Source organism: Capra hircus, chromosome 7 (genome assembly GCF_001704415.2).
Source record: "Capra hircus breed San Clemente chromosome 7, ASM170441v1, whole genome shotgun sequence".
Lineage (NCBI taxonomy): Eukaryota > Metazoa > Chordata > Mammalia > Artiodactyla > Bovidae > Capra > Capra hircus.
The window spans coordinates 59,433,839-59,448,055 of record NC_030814.1 but is presented as its reverse complement, the minus strand read 5'-3'; the positions used below and the strand labels follow the sequence as shown (position 1 = coordinate 59,448,055).

Sequence of the window (14,217 nt, the reverse complement as noted above, 5' to 3'; positions counted from 1 at the left end):
CCTGGAGGAGGGCATGGCAACCCACTCCAGTATTCTTGTCTGGAGAATCCCAAGGACAGAGGAGCCTGGAGGGCTACAGACCATGCAGTCGCAAAGAGTCGGACATGACTGAGCGACTAAGCATAGCACCCTCTGCTCCTCAGATCAGGCCAGAACCTGTGCTGCCCTCACAAGCTCCCCTACCTGTTCCTGGCTCGCCCACCAGAGGATTTGTCAAGGGGCAGCAGGTGCCAGCTCCCAGAAGACCTGGCTGGGCCCCAACAAGCCCTCCCTGATCACTGTGCTCCCACCAGCCCTACTGGCTAAGGGTGGGAGCAGAGGTCCTCAGCTCCTGGGAGTTCCTATGAGGCAGCCCTTGGGGAGGCAGAGTCCCAACATGAGCTTTATCCTCAACCCTGACCTCGCCCACTCAGCCACACCCGAGTGATGTCCTTGCTGGTGGCCCCTCACACCCCAGAGAGGGACTAGGGACTGAAGTGGCATGGACAGCAGCCAGGGCGTATCTGGGCACTGGCTTCCTGCTGGCAGGGAGAACAGAGCAGACCTCAGCTAGCATGGGCTCTGGGACGTGTTCCCCGCCTGACCCTGCCGGCTTCTCACTGCTGGGAAGATACAACCCGGGCAGTGTTCATCAGAATAAAGTTTGGAAAGTTGCTGAGAGATGGGAAGGGAAAGAAAGAGAGAGAGAGAATCCAGTGCCCACTGCCCAGGGCAGAGACTAGTCTTGCCATCTCCCTAGAAGGTGTCGGTGAAAGCAGGGACACTGGAAGATTGGGTGGGTAGGGGCCTGGGACACTGGGACTGCAGAAGCCCTGAGCCCTTTGGAGCTTACATCTCCCTGTATTCCAGGAAAGGGCTAGGAAGTGGGGCAAACCTCCCTGACTATACCCCCCCTGGAGACCCCTTATCAGTGGCTTGAAGCCCACTTTTTCCTAGAGCCCTCCACTTCTGCCCCGGCCTCTCTCCCCCTGCTCCTGCCCCCACGCCCACCCCCACTGGTCACTTACTTGCAGGAGAGCTGATTGATGCCCTCGATGTAGTAGCAGACACCTCCGTTGACACAGTAGGACTTGGCTGTCTCGTTGCACTTCCGAGCGTGCCCCGACCAGGATGATAGAGTGGTGCTCACTGGAGGTATGAGAGACATGTGCTGGTGACCCACGGAGACCACCGCTGGGCCCCAGGAATCACCTTCTTCATGGTCCTTCATGGCCCATCTCAGAGCTGGATGATTGGAGACTTTAGGAATGGTTGGGAGTCCCTCAAGTCACCAAACAAGGCCAAGGGGAGGCCACTGTGAGCTCTGATCATCTATCCAGCACCACAGTGCACTCATGCTCCGGGCAAACCTCCAAAGGCTGGGAAGATTTTCTGTTTTGAAGGGGAGGAGAGGCTGGCAGAAACTGCTGTTTTCTGAAATAAGGGTCCACCTCCACTGCTTGCCCGCATGCCTGCCTTTCTGGGGGCACCCCTGCAGGTGGGACGAGGCACCATGTCTTATGTGGGGGGCAAGTCACAGGGGGCAGGGAAGAGACATGCGCATCCATCTGCACCACTGGGGCTCTCATGGACCAGGGTGTGACTGGAGGAAACTGGGCTTTGCGGAGAATGGCACCTTTTGGGACACTAATTTTCTAAGATCTTGGGAGATGTAAGGAGATCCCTAGCTCCCCTCTCTTCTTCCTTTGTCCCAGTGGGGGGACAAGCCTCCCAGAAATGCTACAGAGGCCACTATATCTCCAGAAGTATCCAGGGCCTTCATGTCTGCTTTTGCCAGGCAGCTCCCCCACTTCTGCCTCCTAGAGGGAGCCCCCAGGCCTTGGGTAACCTGGGCTATAAATCAGGGCTTTAGGTCATTGGGGATAGGGCTAGGGGACAGCTAGGATGTGGAAACTAGGTGAGAACAAGCCTGGGTTCAAGGCTGCTAACCTAGACTGCACATCTCTGATGGATCAGATTCATCTGATAAATGAAAATCCCAAAAGCTGGGCTCCTCAGTGGGATGGCACCCAGAAGCCTGGTTTCAAGTGGAAATTCTTGCTCCCAATTTCAGTCTTTATCTGCTAGCTAACCCCTCAGACTGTGTATCCATACTGGTCACCAATGGGTTCCTGCTCCCTGCACAGTCTCTGGGGGCTGGGAGGGCCTCTCCTGCCTGCCCAGCAGCAGCCTCCTGACAAGTGGCCCATCCTCCCTTGCCCAGTTCTGTCTCCTCAGGGGTACTGAGTCTCCACCATCCCCCGCAGTAAGTGGGGGGACAAGAGGAGGAGGAGGAGGGCAAGCACTTGGCGCCCTGAGTGTTTAGACGTGTCGAGAGACAGATGGAGCGCGGGAACGGGAGTATATACACAGCTCTGCCTCTGTATATGTCTGAGGAGCTCGCTGATAAAACCCAGCGGGCAGGGCCAACTCCCGCTTTCCCAGCACACTGTGCCTGCTGCTGGTCTGGCATTCTTGAGCCCCACCCCTGCTGACGTCTCCCACCTCTGTGCAACCCCACACCCGTCTGGGACCCACATGCTTCTGGGTCAGTGAGACCCAGGGAATAGAGAAAGGGACAGAGAAGAGAAACAGCTGAGATGACCATGCCTGTGAGCTGTAAAATCTCATTGCTGGGAGGACCCTAAAGGTTGTCCTGCCCTTTGATTGCATTGCCAAGGAAGAGTGAGGAAAGAGAGCAGAGCAGAGCCTTCCAGAGTCCAGGGTGTGTTGTAACAAAGCTTTAGGGCTCCTGATATTTGGCTGCATATTCTCACCAGGCACCTGGTCCACCCTGGAAGAACATGTCAGCACCAAGGCTTGACAGATAGATGCAAACATGATGTGGACCACAGGCCCGGGTCCTTTACGGGGCCCTGGCCAAGCTAGGGAAACCTCAGGCCATCTTGATGCCCTCTGCGGTCAGGGGTGGCAGAACCTGCCTGATGCTGGGCAGGAGCGCAGATGGTGGTGGGACCACGGCCGCACACTTGGGTCTGCCCCCATGCACGTCTGCACGCACCCAGGACTTGGAAGGCAGTGGATGACTCCTGAAGGAAGGAAGACAGGACCCTGGCTGGGATCTATGGTCTGGGGATTCCAGAACTGTGTCACAGTGGGGACTAGGCTGGGGCCCTGGAAAGGCAAAAAGGGAGGGCAGTGGGGGAGCTGGTTGCAGAAGGTGTGGGGGAAAGGCCTTTGCACCTCAGAAAGTAGTACCTGAGGCCAGCCCTGTAATGGCAGGCTCCTCCCAAGTCACCAACTGTGTTGGCGGTGGAGGTTCATGCCAGGAAGATTTCCACACAGAAGATGTGTGGTCATGCTCTTCCAGCTCACTTGGGCTCTGAGGGCAATGCCTTACACTCCCTTCATATTCCTTCACTGTGTTCTCCCGCATTTGGGGAGGTGAAGATGACCAGTGACCTCCAAGTGAGAGAATCTGGCCGCTCCCTAGACAGCACCCCAGGGACGGTGCTAGGCTACCCCAAACGCAGCTCCCACTCCTGTGCCCTGCCACTTGCTCCTCGCTCACCTCTGGGACTAAACAGCATGAGCCAAAGGCTTGCAGGGAGTCTCTGATTTTTGGCCCCCCAGCTGTCTCTTGCTGAGGCCGGCCTCCATGCCTCCTGGGGCTCTGCCTCGTCTCACTACTGCCTCCCATCCCCCCACCCCACCCCAGCCCCGGCCTCTGTGGTTTCTTTCTTGGATGGCCACAGTCGCCTCCTCATAGATCTTCCTGTCCTCACTCTTGCCTTCATCTCTAATCTTTCTGCTTTGTGGCTGCTGCCAGAGTGGTCTTTAAAATATGTAAATGATCAGTCACTTCCAGTATCAAAACCCTCCAATGGTTTTGTACTCAGCCTTCCCCAAGTCTAATCTGGGCCTCACCAACTGTCCTGCTTCTTGTCTTGTCCCCTTCTTGCAGTATATTCAGACTCCACTGGCTTAGTTCAGCTCCTCTAAGAGGCCAAGTGACTCCTTGTCCAGGACTTTCAAAATATCAGTGTCTCAGAGAGGCTGCTCAGGTCTCCTCCCTTACTCTTTCTCTTAGTTTTGTAACTGAGTATTTGTAACTATAGTATTTATTTTAACAATTAAAGGACTAGTTGTGCAATTACTAGCTGTCTAAAACCTGAAACTGAAAGTCGCTCAGTCGTGTCTGACTCTTTGTGACCCCATGGCTTATACAGTCCATGGAATTCTCCAGGCCAGAATACTGGAGTGGATAGCTTTTCCCTTCTCCAGGGGATCTTCCCATCCCAAGGACTGAATCCAGGTCTTCTGCATGGCAGGCAGATTCTTTACCAGCTGAGCCACAAGGAAAGCCCAAGAATACTAGAGTGGGTAGCCTATCCCTTCTCCAGCAGATCTTCCTGACCCAGGAATCACCAGGGTCTCCTGCACTGCAGGTGGACTCTTTACCAACTGAGCTACCTCCAACAGAAGGTAAGCTCCATCTGGGCAGAGGCTGTCTACTTCACTGGTGAACGAACTCCAGTGTCTAGCACAGCACTTGGCATGTAATAGGTGTTTAACGAATACTGACAATTATCTCTACCAAGCAATTAAAGACATCCGGTTCTTTAGAGAAAGGTACATTCTACTACCATCCCAGGGTCTAGTCTGGTCTCCTTGGCTGCTGCTGCTATCAGCATTAAAGCATTAATTCAAGCATTGTCTCTTAGAAAATACAAATACTCATGAACAATCATTAAGGAAATGAAAATAAAAACCACAGAGGTGCTACTTCACACCCCCTCTGCTGCTGCTGCTGCTGAGTCGCTTCAGTCGTGTCCGACTCTGTGCGACCCCATAGACGGCAGCCCACCAGGCTCTGCCGCCCCTGGGATTCTCCAGGTAAGAACACTGGAGTGGGTTGCCATTTCCTTCTCCAATGCATGAAAGTGAAACATGAAAGTGAAGTCGCTCAGTCGTGTCCGACTCTTCGCGACCCCATGGACAGCAGCCCACCAGGCTCCTCCGTCCATGGGATTTGCCAGGCAAGAGTATTGGAGTGAGGTGCCATTGCCTTCTCCCTCAGATGACTGTATTAAAAAAGGATGGATAATAACAAGTGGTGGTGAAGATGTGGGGAAATGGGAATCCCCCTCCTTTGCTGATGGAAATGCTAAATGGTGCAGCCACTTTGAAACACAGCTGGTAGTCCCTTAAAAAATTAAACACAGTTACCATATGACCAAGCAAGTCAACTCCTAGGTATATACCCAAGAGAACTAAAATACAAGTTCACACAAAAACTTGGATACAAATGTTATAGCAGCATTGTTCCTAACAGCCCAAATGTGGAAACGACTAGAATGACGCAACAACCCCAGTTGATGTGTATATAAACAAAATGTGGTAGACCCATGCAATGGAATCTGATTCAGCCACCAAAATGAAAGCATTGATACATGCCACAACATGGATGAACCTTGAAAACATTATTTTAAGTGGAAAAGCCAGTCTTGAAAGGCCACGTATTCTATGATTGTATTTCTGTGAAATGTCCAGAATAGGTGAATCCACAGAAGCAGAAAGTAGATTCTGGTTGCCAGGGGCTGGGGGGGATTTAAAGAAAACACCTGGGGAGGTAAACCCAGGAGATCTCTATTAGGCCTCAGTGTCTTGGGGTGAGTGAGTGTACTGAGGTCCTGAGGAGGCAAGGGCCAGGAGGGAGCTCATGCTGCGGAGGTGTTTTCCCCACTGCCAGCTACTGTAACCGCTGCCCTCCTATCCCTTGCCATGGACAAAATTTCTCATCTTTCAAGGCTGTGTCGATGCCCCTTGAGTAGCCGCTGCTCCCTGGCGGCCTTCCCATGCCCTCTTCTGCCGGCCCCACCCCTGTTTCCCTGGCTTCCCTGGGGCCCAGGCGGGGCCCAGCCAACCCACCCTAGAATGAGTCAGAGGGGGGCAGGCACAGTCGCCCGCTACCGCCCTCCACCCCCTCCTCAGGGTGGGGCTGCTGCAAGTCTTCCGGGTTCCACGGGTAAACAGGAGCCTGAGCATCTTGACCCGGGTAAACGTTCCCCACAGGACCTCCTGGCTCCCTCCAGTGGCTCTGTCCACCTCCCCACATGAAGGGTAGGCTCTTGCCTGCCTGGACAGCTGAAGAGAGGTGGTGTGAGGGTGTACATGCGTGGTGGTGGCGGTGGCTAGGTGTACAGGATGTCAGCCTCGACACAAAAAACCCTGAGAATCCTAGAATTTTAGGGAGAAGGGGCTTACAGATCACCTGGGTCAAACTCAGATGGGAAAACTGAAGACTCGGGAGGTGGAGCAACTCACTCAGGGTTGTACAACAGACCTGGAATGAGACCAAAGCTCTGGACTCTTGTCCATAGCTCGGCTGCCCCGCTGTCCTGCCTGCTGGAGGGACGAGAGGCACAGAGCCCTGAGGGCCCAGCCCAAAGCTCCACTGTCTGATCCCTGTCCGACCAGAACCCAGGCTACTGAGGGCTCACAGAAGCCCACAGGAGGGGTGGAGCTGCAGCTTATCTGAAGGATCTCACAACAGAACCCCGCCTGAGGCCCCAAGCCCTGTGCAGGAGAGGACATTACTGCGGTTTCCTTCATGGCATGGCAGCCTTTCCTCTTCCTCCACACCCCAGCCCCTGCCTCCAATGTAGTTCTAGCAGGGATGTCACTCATGGTACTCTGCCCCTCAGGACCCCTTTGCATACACACATGGGCCCGCCAGGATGGCATCTCACCCGCCCTGAGCGCATGGCTGGGCCGAGCGGGGCACAGAGCAAGAATCCACCCCTGTGACAATGTAAATGGAGACAGACAGACCAAGCTCTCTCTTTCCCTGGGTGGTGCTGGGGTGATGTGAACCCAGAGCTGTCTGAGGCCATAGCCTCCTCTTCTCAATCCTTTCCCTAAACATGGGGGAAGCCCATTTTACAGGGGGAGAAAAAGAGGCCAACACTTTGTGGGAGGGAGCACCCCAACCCCTGCTCTGAGGTCCAGGACTCTGTCGGGTCTAAGGTCAGTCTTACCTCTAGACTTCTCAGTTTTAAAAACCAATACATTCCTCAACATAGTTTTATATTGGGTTCTTATCAGTTCTAACCAAGAAAGTCTTAAAATGTAAAACAGGAAACCTCAAATCCCCAGTGGATCTGAGAATGCCTGCCCACTCTGGCTTCAGGGAACGATACTGGGCCCCAGCATGGTCCACTTTCCCAGGCTTGAGACAGGCTGGGAGGGGCAGGAGGGCGCAGGTGCCCCTACCACTGCCATGCCCAGGCTGGGCCATGGGGAGTCAGGAGAGGCCCTGAAGCAGGGTCTGTAGTCCTCCTGTGTTTACCAGGTGGTGACTCAAGCCTGGTGCTGTGGTGGGCCCCAGGGCTGGAGGAGTAAACAGGCTAGACAGGGCCCCATGGAGCTTGGGGGGCTCTGTGTTTGCCAACATCTTTCACATCATGTAGGTCTATCTGCTTGACTCTGGGCAGAATACGTAACCCCTCTCAGCTTCAATCTCCTAATCCATGAACTACACCATGGGGTTGAGTCAGGGCTCCAGAGGGAATATGGAGAGACCATTTGGGTCAGATTTGTGTAAGCTGGGCTGTGGGGCCAAATTCTTGTTCTGTGGCTCCAAGGGTGGGCGCATGATGGAGTTAAAGTGCCTTCAGAGGCCATTGCTCTGGCCTAGGTGAGCAGGGCTGAAACCTGGGCCAGAGGTGTCCTCGAGGTGGGGTTGGAATGAAAAGAAAAGATGTGAGCAAGAGATCCAGAAAGAAGACTAACCGGGACTTGAAGACTCAGACCTATGAGATCCACTGCACGTGGAGGAGCAGAGAGGCTTGCAAGAGAGGGGGATCCCTCAGAAAACAGGGCAGACCGGCTCTGAGCCAGGTTCTCCTCTGAAGGTGCAAGGCCAGGGTTGTTAGACTGCACCGGGTGTGGGGAGTACCAGAAGGCTGTGTGGTGGAAACACAAGTGATGCAGGCAGATGGACTCTGTGATGGGCAGGACTGGAAGCAAACCCAACAACCAGGTAACAAGCGGTACCTAAAGGCCGGGTGTCAGGAGGAGGAACGAGAGCTGTGGGGCTCAGAGGAGGGGTGAGAGTGGAGGGGGCACGACCTGAGGACAGATAGGCTTGGTGACTTCCCAGTCACGGGCAACAACCAGAGGATGGCCCAGCAGGGAGGCTCCCTCTGTGGCGAGAGGCAGCTAAGGGTGCCATGGGCTACTGACCTTGTTCATTTCCCAGGGAGGGGATGATCTGTGGGAGAGGGGCCGGCCAACCCTGAGCAGAGGCTGCCCCCAGGGGTCCAGGGCACTCAGGCCTCCCCACTGTGGCCCCGCAGAGTGGGCTGCCTCCACTCGGGCGCCCAGCAAAGCTGTGGGCAGGCGGCTCACACACACCCTGGGTCTGCCTCTCTCCAGAGCCCTGCTCCTGGCAGCCCAGCCTCCCATAATTGCCTTCTAAAAATATCCTTCTCCCACCCCCTACCTCTTGATTTCAAAATATTTAGTTTTCAGGGTATTTAAAATGAGAGCTGGCGGCTCTTCCAGGTCCAGATAACAAAGCTAAACATTTATGCTTCGACTGCGTTTCCCTGAATCGGCTCAGATCTCGGGCCTTGATATGGCAGCAGCGAGAGGGAGGGGAGTCAAGTGCAAGATGGATCATGTGTGGGCCTCTTCTCCAGGGCTGGCGGCAGGGTGACAGGCTCCCCCCACAGGACCCCTCTAGGACCCTTCTCTTGGTTGGGGGACCACCTACCGCTGTTGACGAAGAGCCGGCCCCTGACAGTGTCCTTCCCGAGGATGTTCTCAGCCTCACAGACGTACTCCCCAGCGTCTTCCAACTTCACCTTGTTGAACTGGAGTCGTGAGTTCTTTCTGGTTAGGGAGGGGATAAGAGGGGGAGAGCATGAGCTCCCCAGCGGTCACCCAGCGGTCACCTCTCCCTGCATGGCCACAGTGTCTGCGCAGGTGGATGGGAAGCAGACTCCCGCAGACCAGCCAGTGCTGGGGTCTGGGTGGAATGCACAGAGTCCGGAGCTGGAGGGAGACCTGCACGCTCAGGAGAAACACAGTTCTAAGTCTATGGATCCTCGCATCTATCCCTTTTCCAGAGCTGGACCTTCTTTGTAACCACTTTTCCAGGGCAGGAAACTGGCATCCTTTGGGAAGCCACAAGGACTTTAGTGCCTTTCTCCTCAGCCCGCCGTGTCTCCCCCACCCACTTCCAGCAGAGCAGCCACTAACTCACAGCTTCCTCAGCCTTTCCTTAGAAGCGGCAGCCCCACCACTCCGGATAGATAAGGCCTGTCCCAGGAATCCAGGAAGGCCAATGAGCTATCAGGTTTCCATGGCAACTGTACCCAGCCTCCCAGTCCTCACCGGTGGCTCTCCCCTGCCTTGATACTAGCCCTGCCACTAAGGGGCACTCTGTGGCCTCTTCAAAAAGTTTCCCTTCATTTACTCAACAGATGTTTATTGAGTGCCCTCTGTGCTGGGGGCTTGGCTATCTCAGGGAACAAAAAAGTCTTATCTTCAAGGCCTGACTTGACTCTCATGGCTAATCTGGAGGAGGACCAGGAAGGACTGATGGGAAAACTGAGTCCTTGAGGGGCTTCTGGACTTGTCTAAGAATGCCTGCCAACAAGGCAAAGGCAGAGGTGAATGAGGAGCTGGAGCTGGTGAGGACATGAGCCCCAGGCAGCTCATGGACTGTCTCCTGGAGCTTGATGTTCAGGCTAACGCTTCTGTGGAGGGCTTCACACCCAGCCCTGCATGCCCAGAGCCGTGGGGCCAGGCCTGGGCAGGGATTCCAGTGCTGTGGTTGACTCCAGGGCACCTGGCCTGGCCTGTCCTCTTCTTTCTGAAGACCATGCCAAACCTTTCCTTCCTTCCGTCAGCTTCCCTGCACTTGCCCGCAGGAGCATGGGCTCTTCAGGATCTGTTCATACCTCTCACCCCTCCCTCTGCCCCAGTGCTCTTTGCGGCCAGTCTAAGCTCCGGATAAAACCCTGGGGACCCCAGGGGGAAACAAGAAGTAGCATGAAAATTTCTTAACATGATGTAACTTCCTCCTCTTGGTCCTGAGTTTAAAAAAATCAGATTCCCAGAACATGCCTAATGGGTTGGGGAGTGGTGGAATGGGAGCCAGGGTAGCAGAGCTGTCATGGCCCTGAAACCAGGGCCGGAGAAACAGAGCCATGAAGCTTATGGGGAAGGAAGGCAGTGAGCAGAGAGGCTGTGCCAAGGATGGAGGAAGACGGCAAAATGACCCATATCCCTCCCTGCACTGTGCTTTGGGGGCCAGTCCCCTGAGCTCCTCCTCAGCCCCTGATGCTGGGCTCTTCCCAGACCTCCTAACTCTGGGATCCCCCAAACCAGCCTCCACGAGCCTGTCTAGTTTTAGGCCTTGTTTCTGTGATGATGTCCACACCAATGATACGGTGACAGCTGCCCGACTCCCTTCCACCCCTCCCGGCTCATGCCAGTCTCTGTCTCCTTGGCCTGTGTCTGCTTACAAGCCTCTTCTGTAGATGTGAGTTTCTTCTCTTCATTAAACAGACCCCTGGAGGCCCCTCTGGCTATGACAGCATCTCCTCTCTGGCTCCTGCCTAATTAGATGCCATGGAGCCCAGCTGCCCCAGGACCAGGCTTCCCCAGCTTCCTGGCCACCGGCTCTTCCTTAACACTAGATGAGCAGGGAAGGGGCTCACCTGGGGGTCTCAGGGTCAAGAAGGCATAGGGGAGAAGACGTGCAGAAATGGAACCTCGCAAGAAGAAAGAAAAGAAGGAAAAACGGGTCATCAGCCTCGGGCCTCAGGTGGCTAAAGGAGAAAATGTGTTTGGTGCGCCACATCTTTGCACCCTTCAGTGATACTTCTGTCCACATTACGGATCTTTCTGGCCAGGAAGCTATCTGCTGTGTAACTGGAGGGAGGAAGGTGAAGGCTGACCGAGGTGAACTCTCTCCATAGGCTGCCATGTTGGCTGCCCCGAATGTAGCCCAGAGATGCAAGGAGCTGGGCATCACTGCCCTTCACATCAAACTCCAGGTCACAGGAGGAAACAGGACAAGACTCCTGGACAAGGGGCCCAGTTAGCCTTCAGAGCCCTTGCCCCAGGGATGAAGACTGGGCGAACTGAGGAAGTCACCCTCACCCCCTCCAAGAGCACCCACAGGAAGGGGGTTCACCATCTGTGAATAGGACTCCTCAGATTATGGTGTTAATAAATTGCCTTGATGTAAAAAAACAAAAAAGAAGGTATAGGGGACACAGAGATGGGCCCTCCTTGTCACCCACTCACAGTGAATTCAAAGGAGCGCCTCTTACACCACCTCAAATGCAGGAGAATAAGATGGAGCCAGGCTCACAGTTACCTGGAGGGATGGAAGCTAAAACCAGAAGGAAGGGCTTCCTGCATTGAGGGGTGTGAGGTCTGAGGAAAGGCCTGGGTGCAGGGAGAGCCCCTCCCCTTTGAGGAATCAGAAAGAGGCTAGGGGACAGAAACCAGGGCCCCAGGTTTGCTGAGTACAGGCATCTTGGTTCACCAGCTGTGTGATGATCGCCCCAGTTCCAGGAAGGTGGCCCCAGCCTGGCACAAAAGGTTCTGGGGTCAGAGCTGAAGGGCGGGGCTCTGCAGCTGAGGAGCGGGGCCACCACATTCCCGAGTGCACACTCCTAGCTCCATCAGAAGCCCCAGGCGCTCAGGGCCCCTCCCACCTCCCTGGCAGGCCCGCTGCCCCCTTGCCGGGCTGACCCGGGTCTGCCCCGAGATGGGCGCCCTCCCCGCCTTTCTCAGCCAGCTTTCTGCTGGCAGGGACCAGGGATCTGGGCGGCTGCCTCCTCCACCCACCCGCACGTTTTCCCCAGCGCCTACCTCCTGCTGCCTGCCTGAGGGGCCTGTTCCAGCCTGCCCCTCATAAACAGGGGAACACGCGGTTCCGCCGGGGAAGGGCCCCGTGCCCAGGGCTGGGGAAGGGGGTGGTTTTCTATGGGCACAGGAAGGCTGGGCTGAGACACCTCAGCGGGGCTGCCCCAGAGACAGGCGGCGCCCAGTGAGAGGGGCGTCTCCATAGACCCAGAGTGACATTAAGACAGTGTGGCCTGGGCAGAATGGAGCGCTGGGAGGGCTAGAGTGTGCGCTGCAGTGTGGGCAGAGGAAAGATGATTTTGCCAGAAAGGAGACTCCTGCCCCCAGCCCCCAGCCCCCATGCCAGGTGAAGTGTATGTGTAAAGGTGGCGGTTCTCCGAGTCACAGTGACGGAACGGGAAATGACAGGGAGTGAGGCACTCTCCATCATGGCCCATTCCTCCAGCCCACTGCTCACTGCAGGGAGCAGCCCCGGGGCAGGATGGGTGGAGCCAGGCAGTTTCTGAAATGCGGCCAGCAGGACAGGGTCCTGACAGGAAGGGGGCAGGGGGCACACTCAGGCTGTCAGGGGGCCTTAGTACCCCCGGGGAGACCCAGGGGATACATCCAGGCCTGGTGTGGGGACTGCGTGCCCCATCTGTCTGCTGACACCAGGGCCTGACCAGGACTGTCACTTGTTTGAAGGCAAGGTCAACGCAACAGGTGTCCTGCCCAATCCTACGCCCCCTGCACCCAGGAAAGGTGAGTAGATCCTGCAAGATCCTTGTCAGTTCACATGGAAAGCAGATGACCTCTGCCAGGCTACACAGGAGACAGGGTGTGTCTAGGGGTGGTCTCAGAGGCTCTCACAGTGGGAAAAACAGCTTCCCACCATGCCGCAAAGCTGTGTCTAAGGCACCATGGGAGGAGATGTGAGAGCTTGCTGGGGGAGCTCAGGAGGGTGACCCAGAGGGTGTGACATTTAAGCTAGGCCTTGGAGATTTGGGGGAAGGACAAGGTGAGAGGAGGGGTTGCTGCCAGCACAAGGAACAGTCTGGGCCCAAGTCTAGGAGTCAGGAGCACCGAGGGGGAGAACAGTGAGACGGTGAGTTATAGGCCAGGAAGGGGAGCATTAGAAGGGCCCCACGGCCTAGGCTGTCCCTGGCATATGGCAGACCCTCAAGATCTACCAAGTGAATGAATGAACGATCAGATATGTGCCCTGTTAGAAAGACCATCCCCTGTCAGAGTCACTGGGGTCAGTGAACCTGTAGACCTCTTGAACTGCAAACAAAACCAGGCACACGTTTTCTGAAGAAAGGGTCTTTACCAGACCCTCTGCTAAAGCTAGACGAGGAACTGTGAAGATGGGGCCATGCCTGCTCCAACCCCTGGTGCATTCCCGGCCTCGGATAGAGTCCCCAGCACACAACTGATGCTCAGCACACATACGCACGAAACAGAAGTGAATTCACAAAGGGGCCTGTGGCCTAGAAAAGGTGGGGAATGGCCAAGAGTGAGCCGGTGGAGGACAAGAGGCTGGAGGCAGGGAGAGCAGAAGTGGGCAGGGAGAAGGAGGCCTCCTGTCTGAGATGTGGTGTCCACCTGGAGGACAGGCACTGGGCAGCGGGCAGTCTGGTTTTGTCACAGCCGAGAGGGAAGTGCAGTGGGGCAAGGCAGGGCCAGAGAGGACAGGGAGAGAGGCAAGACCAGGGCGTCCTAGATTAGAGATGTCTGGGGCTTTTCCAGTAAGCAGCAGAGGTGACCTCTAAAAATAGTTTGCAATTCATTTGACCTAGAAATTCCCACAAAATCATGCAAATCAAGAAGTTCCAATGTTTGTGTTCATTTTCAGAACACTCGTGAAGCCACCCAGGCCGTTAAGGGTATGCATATCCAAGAAGCCACCAAGTACCTGAAGGATGTCACTTTAAAGAAGCTATGTGTGTCATTCCATCGCTACAGCAGTGGAATTGGTAGGTGTGCACAGGCCAAACAGCAGGGCTGGACGCAGGGTCAGTGGCCCAAAATGAGCACTGAATTTTTACTGCACGTGCTCAAAACCGCAGAAAGTAGTGCTGAACTTGAGGGCTTAGATGTAGATTCTCTGCTCATTGAGCACACCCAGGTGAACAAAGCCTCCAGCCTGTGGGGCAGGACTTAGAGAGCTCACCGTCAGATCAATCCATACACAAGCTCTCCCTGCCACATGGAGATGGTCCTCACTGGAAAAGAACAGATTGTTCCTAAACCAGAAGAGGAGGTTGCATGGAAGAAAAAGATATCCCAGAAGAAACTGAAGAAACAAAAACGTATGGCCTAGGAATACACACTGCAAAAAAAAACCAAACAAAAGTGAAAATAAAAACGTAAGCATGGGGAACCTCAGGGGTGGTATCTAGTTGG

At 55.2% G+C, this 14,217-nt stretch overlaps 1 protein-coding gene and 2 pseudogenes across 3 annotated transcripts in view; 2 read left to right on the top strand and 1 right to left on the bottom strand.

The window, feature by feature from the left end:
• NRG2 (neuregulin 2) overlaps positions 1-14,217 on the bottom strand; it is a 197,637-nt gene that overhangs the window by 25,971 nt on the left and 157,449 nt on the right. For all 3 annotated transcript variants that reach the window (XM_018050297.1, XM_018050296.1, XM_018050298.1), the window contains exons 3-4: positions 8,720-8,838; positions 1,008-1,128 (exon numbers count right to left, since the gene is read on the bottom strand). In XM_018050297.1, coding sequence (XP_017905786.1) covers positions 1,008-1,128; positions 8,720-8,838 — 240 coding nt within the window. The remainder of the gene's footprint in view (positions 1-1,007; positions 1,129-8,719; positions 8,839-14,217) is intronic.
• On the top strand, positions 10,696-11,161 carry LOC102186113 (annotated as a pseudogene).
• Positions 12,234-14,134, top strand: LOC108636413 (annotated as a pseudogene).